Below are 5,985 nucleotides of genomic sequence, written 5' to 3' on the forward strand. Positions count from 1 at the left end.
ATCAGACCAGGACCAGGTTCAGCATATCAGACCAGGACCAGGTTCAGCGTATCAGACCAGGACCAGGTTCAGCATATCAGACCAGGATCAGGTTCAGCGTACCAGACCAGGACCAGGTTCAGCGTATCAGACCAGGACCAGGTTCAGCGTACCAGACCAGGACCAGGTTCAGCGTATCAGACCAGGACCAGGTTCAGCGTACCAGACCAGGACCAGGTTCAGCATATCAGACCAGGACTAGGTTCAGCGTATCAGACCAGGACCAGGTCCATGGCTGACAGTGGATCAGTAAACGGTCTAAGAACAGATCCAGGGCCAGTTTGAATGTGTTCATGAATGAACGCTTTGAACAAGGTCAAATATCAGGTTCAAGACCAGGTCAGACCAGGACCAGGTTTACAGCAGAAGAGTTTATTAAAAAATGAACAACAAGGTCTATTATCAGGACCAGGACCAGGTACAGTGTGAGGTCTGTGAGTGTTTCAGGGAGCGGCAGCTGTTTCTTCTTCTGCTGTTTTGACAGAACAGGAAGTGTTTTTGGTTGAGTGAAGAAGAATGAAGTTTATCTCTGAAGAGAACCAGACTGACGGGACGAGTCTGGACCTGTGGACCTGAGAGGGGGAGTGGGCGACTCACTTTGGGTGTCTGTCTGCTGAACCAGGTCTGACAGATCCTGGGTCCCTGTTGGATCAGGACTAACTGATGTGGACCTGGTCTATGGGAGCAGTTTGTGGTTCAGTGTGTTGCTCAAGGACACATCGACACGCGACTAGCAGAGCCGGAGGATCGAACACCGATCCTCTGCTCTCCACCACAGTCGCCCACATTTATGACATTAGATGATTCTGTTTTTTTCTTTGTTGTTTCACTTAAATTATTAAATCTTTGTTATAACTTTTGAAAAGTTTAAAAGTTTAAAGAAACAAAATTAAATACAAAATAATTTAGTTTTCTCTTTGGTTGTCAATCGAAAACGTCCAGATAACAATCAATAATGAATTATTATTTATTAGAATTGGACCTTAATGATGAAGGGAACCATCGAGTCCTCTTCTTCTTCTGTGGTACAAACACATGAACTACTTTAATTATTCAGCAGAAGAAGAAACAAACAGATTAAATGATTTAATCCAGAATCAGTAAACAGAGACGGAAACATTTCAGATTACACACAAACACACACACTCATACACACACACACACATACACACACACACACACACGCACACACAAACATACACACGCACACACTCAAACATACACACACACACATACACACACACACATACACACACACACACACACACACACACACATATACACACACACACAAACACACACACAAACACACACACGCACACACACACGCACACACAAACACACACACACACACACAGGTGAGTTACCTGCAAACGGAGTGTGAAGCTGTCACATGATGGATGTTGTGTCTTTGTCCTTGTCACTGATCCGCAGCAGGAATGTCACACACCACAGAAGAAGAAGAGATGAAACACTGTAGAACCACAGAAGAAGAGATGAAACACTGTAGAACCACAGAAGAAGAGATGGTCATGTGACCTATGACGTCCATTCCTTTAGTAGCAGGACGTTAGTCTGAACAGTGTTGAGACAGAAAGGACTGTTGTGTTATTGAAGCTAATGAGCCGAAGATAACACACAACAAGAACACACACACACACACACACACACACAGGTAACCTGAGAGCGTCACACACACACCTGGACACTCACCTGAACCTGTTAACTGTAAACACAGAAACACATCCGTCACTTTCTCCTTCAGTCAGAACATGTCACCTGTACATGTACTACTACTACTACAGTACATGTACTACTACTGCTACAGTACATGTACTACTACTACTACTGCTACAGTACATGTACTACTACTACTACAGTACAACATGTACTACTACTACTACAGTATATGTACTACTACAGTACATGTACTACTACAGTATAATGTGCACTTCACCGTACATGTACTACTACTACTACAGGATATTATGTACTGCACTGGTAGTACTACTATAGCATGATGTATACTGCACTCGTAATACTACTAGTTACAGGTTACAGGTACTACATGTGTGTTACTGCAGTACTACTTAGAAACACATTACTTTTGTCCTGATATACTGTATAAAGTACATACTGCATAAAGTACTACAGAAGTACCAGGATGTTGTAGTACATCATGTTATGAGTATGAAGCAGATACTTAACTGGTTATTCTGACCCACAATCCTTTGTGCTGCAGACATGTGAGGAAGAGGGGGGGCTCTAAAGAGAGGGGGGGTCTAGAGAAGGGGGGGGGGTAGGTTGCAGCTGGGTCTCACATTAGAGAACCCGGGTTCAGGATTCAGGACTACAGAGAACCTGAAGGATCAAAGCTGAGGATGAAAACCACTAAAGTGACTTAAGAGCAGGTTCAGCTGTCCTCATACTTATGGACGTGTACTTCATGTACTTCATGTATTTTGATGGTCTGTCTGTGTACTTTAGGCCACACAGATAATGTGTCCTCGTACAAACAGAACCTCGAGCTGGTCTGAGACCCTCTGGACTCTGGACTCTGGAGCATCAGAGGCTTTCAGACTAAACCTCTCAGAGGAGATGAAAGGAGAGTGAAGGAGGTGAAGAGTGAAGGAGGTGAAGAGTCGACACCAGCTGCTTCCTCTGATTTAACGTCTCTACAATCACTTTAACCTTCCTCATCCTCCTCCTCCTCCTCCTCCTCCAGCTTTTCATCTGGGTTAGAATCTTGTCCAGGACTCAGTTCAGAGTCTGTATTTTTCCTTCTCTGTTCTACACCTCCTTCTCTCTTTTAAATTAACGAGGTCATTATTACTGTCCGTCCCCCCCCACTGGCATGGACAAGTATTTATTACTTATTCAGTTACGTTTCAAGTACTTTTATACGTTTAAAATACATTTATACATTTCAAGTACTTTTATACGTTTAAAGTACTTTTATACGTTTAAAGTACTTTTATTCGTTTAAAGTACTTTTATACGTTTAAAGTACTTTTATTCGTTTAAAGTACTTTTATTCGTTTAAAGTACTTTTATTCGTTTAAAGTACTTTTATACGTTTAAAGTACTTTTATTCGTTTAAAGTACTTTTATACGTTTAAAGTACTTTTATTCGTTTCATCCAGATGAAGATTTTCATGTGAATCTAATTTATTTCTGAAAAACTGAAAATATAGAATTATTTTATTTTACTTTGAACATATTATTATTTAGAGAAAATGAACAGGATGTTAAAATGTCTCATGTCTTTATTTCCATGAACAGAATGAGAGTTTTATTCTTATTGTTTATCATCATGTGACTCAGTTCACAGATCTGATCCCAGAGCAGTGCTGGTGCAGCTGCGCCCCCTGCTGGTTCTCTTCTGTAACTTCATCACGTTATTAAACGTGTCTCTGTTCATCTCTGGTCCCTCAATTTATATATTTATATATTTATACACAACGTCCACTCGGCTTCTGGAGACAAATGAAAAAAAGCAATATTAAAGGAAGGGAAATGAAAATGCTTGTTTTGCTACATTAAGATTAAAAAGAGAAGAAAGAGGTATTATTATATTATATATATATGTAATATATATTATATAATATATATTATATTATATAATATTATTATTATATTATATAATATATATATGTAATATAATATATATCATATATTATATAATATATAATATATGATATATATTATATCCTTATATATTTTATTTTATTTAGTGCTGAGCAACTTAACGCGTTATCGCGTTAACGCATTAATTAATTAAAGCCGACAATTATTTTCTTGCGCGTTAACGTAGTTTTTTTAATTCAGGAGGAGGAGGAGGATTGGTGTCGGCTGAGTGACAGCAGCAACTGTGTGTGTGTGTGTGTGTGTGTGTGTGTGTGTGTGTGTGTGTCACAGCTCGTCCTCAAATAGACTCTCTCTGTAAACACTGACTGATCGTCTTCTCTCTCAGTAACTCTCAGTCAGTCGTCACATCTTCATCTCATCAATAATCTGATCAGCTGAATCTGGAATCATATTTTACTGGAGAACAACAATAATCTTTATGAGGATGACTGAAAAGACCCAAAGGTATGAAATATATTCAACAAGTGTTAAGCTGCTGTGATGGAAAATTATAACAATTAATACTCTGTTCAGGTACTCTGTTCTCTACCTGCTCAGGTACTCTGTTCTCTACCTGCTCAGGTACTCTGTTCTCTACCTGCTCAGGTACTCTGTTCTCTACCTGCTCAGGTATTCTGTTCTCTACCTGCTCAGGTACTCTGTTCTCTACCTGCTCAGGTATTGCCAGTATTGGTCCAGTTTTTTTTCCGGATTAAACAGCAACGTATGGGCAACACTATCATATAAGTCACTTCTTACACACTCCAAACACAACTATAGACTACTCATATAAGCATCTAGAAAACGTGGCATAAAAGCATGAAATCCTGGCCAGAAATCGCCATTATGAGTACAGCAAATCAATATTTGCACCCTGATGCTAGCGGCTACCTAGCCATGCAATACATTTTATAGCATTAGCACACGTGGCCAAACACGTAAATAACTTCGTTTTTTCTCTCAGTGGGAGCACTACGAAGCTGTGAGTGGTAAAACGTACCTTCGTACTGCCCTCCGCCGTTGGCCAAGTTTTATGAAAAATGAGTACAATAATGTCGCAGATTATCCGTTTCAAAGCTGGAGTCATTGTTGCTAACTGCATCCTGTTTACTTCCGAGCTGTTTCCAGAATAACAGTGGTCAATCCAGCATGGGCGAGCGGTCAGACTTCCTGCGAGCGGAAATTTATGCTCGGGGAGACGCGGCACATCTTGCAACTTTACTGGTTGAAACTTCTGTCAATCAACACCAAATTTGACACAGGCCTTCCTGAGACTCTGACGCTTCGAAGGAGGGCTTATTGACTGAAATCGACCGATGATAGGCTGAGCTACAGCCCCATACACACACAGGAACTGAGAAAATCCTATAGATGACAGCCAGAAACAGGCTCTGATGATGTTAGGAATCTCAAAATGATTCCTATCAGCTGTATTTGGATGTATTGAATAATATGAGTGATAAAAAAGTGAAATATATAGTTATATAGTATATAAAAGTACAATGTAAGAGCTGCAACAGCTGGTTTGAAAATGATGACCTCGCTTGACCGCTCTCTACTAAAGCCTCTTATTCTTCACTTTATCCCACTTTAACCTTTATTCAGCAACTACTGATCGGTTGTGCTAGATTTGGGAGAGTTTTTAGGGAGATATCTGCATTATTTCAACAACCTTATATCAATAAAAGTGCTTTTTTTTCAGGCGAATCTGATTATTTTCAATTTGAGCTGTGTAATGTCTTCATTACTATATTAACCAGCAACATATACACAATATTACCCATCTGAACAATCTCACAAGTGTTGTGATCTGATTATATCAACAAAAATTATTAAAATAGACCTTGTACTTACAAAACTATGGTCACTTTAGTGTGGGTATGCCATTTTCGAGCAGAGGCCTACAAATAGGGCTGGTCTTCATTTTGATCCTGCAGGACTTCATCTGAACTGAGTCTGAACATCTGGATGTGAGAGTCTAGTAACATCTGGACAACAGAATAACACACGTGGACACATGTGAACAGCAGAGAAACATCTGGATCTTAAAGCTTTGTTTGAGGAGGAGGAGGATGGGAGGAACAGTGTGTAAAGGGGAGGTGAAGGAGGAGAAGAGGAGGAGCGTTGTGAGGAAGGACAGTCTGACGTCAGCAGACAGAATCCGCCGATTCACCGTGAGACAGTTTGGTTACAACGTCCTCAGTCTGTCTCGTAGAGGACTGAAGGTACGATCAGGTTCCTTCATCTCTCTCATAGATAACTCATCATTTGGATTGTTGGTCCATAAAAATATTTATTCCTCATATTGTCTGACATGTT

At 40.1% G+C, this 5,985-nt stretch overlaps 1 protein-coding gene across 1 annotated transcript in view; it reads left to right on the forward strand.

The window, feature by feature from the left end:
* The first annotated feature begins 5,708 nt into the window (after nucleotides 1–5,708).
* LOC116400215 (leucine-rich repeat-containing protein 30-like) overlaps nucleotides 5,709–5,985 on the forward strand; it is a 4,219-nt gene continuing 3,942 nt past the window's right edge. The window contains exon 1 of the mRNA XM_031877937.1: nucleotides 5,709–5,891. Within this exon, the coding sequence (XP_031733797.1) occupies nucleotides 5,739–5,891 (153 nt within the window). The 5' untranslated portion in view covers nucleotides 5,709–5,738. The remainder of the gene's footprint in view (nucleotides 5,892–5,985) is intronic.

Source organism: Anarrhichthys ocellatus, unplaced genomic scaffold (genome assembly GCF_004355925.1).
Source record: "Anarrhichthys ocellatus isolate YVR2014 unplaced genomic scaffold, GSC_Weel_1.0 scaffold155, whole genome shotgun sequence".
In the NCBI taxonomy this organism is placed as follows: domain Eukaryota; kingdom Metazoa; phylum Chordata; class Actinopteri; order Perciformes; family Anarhichadidae; genus Anarrhichthys; species Anarrhichthys ocellatus.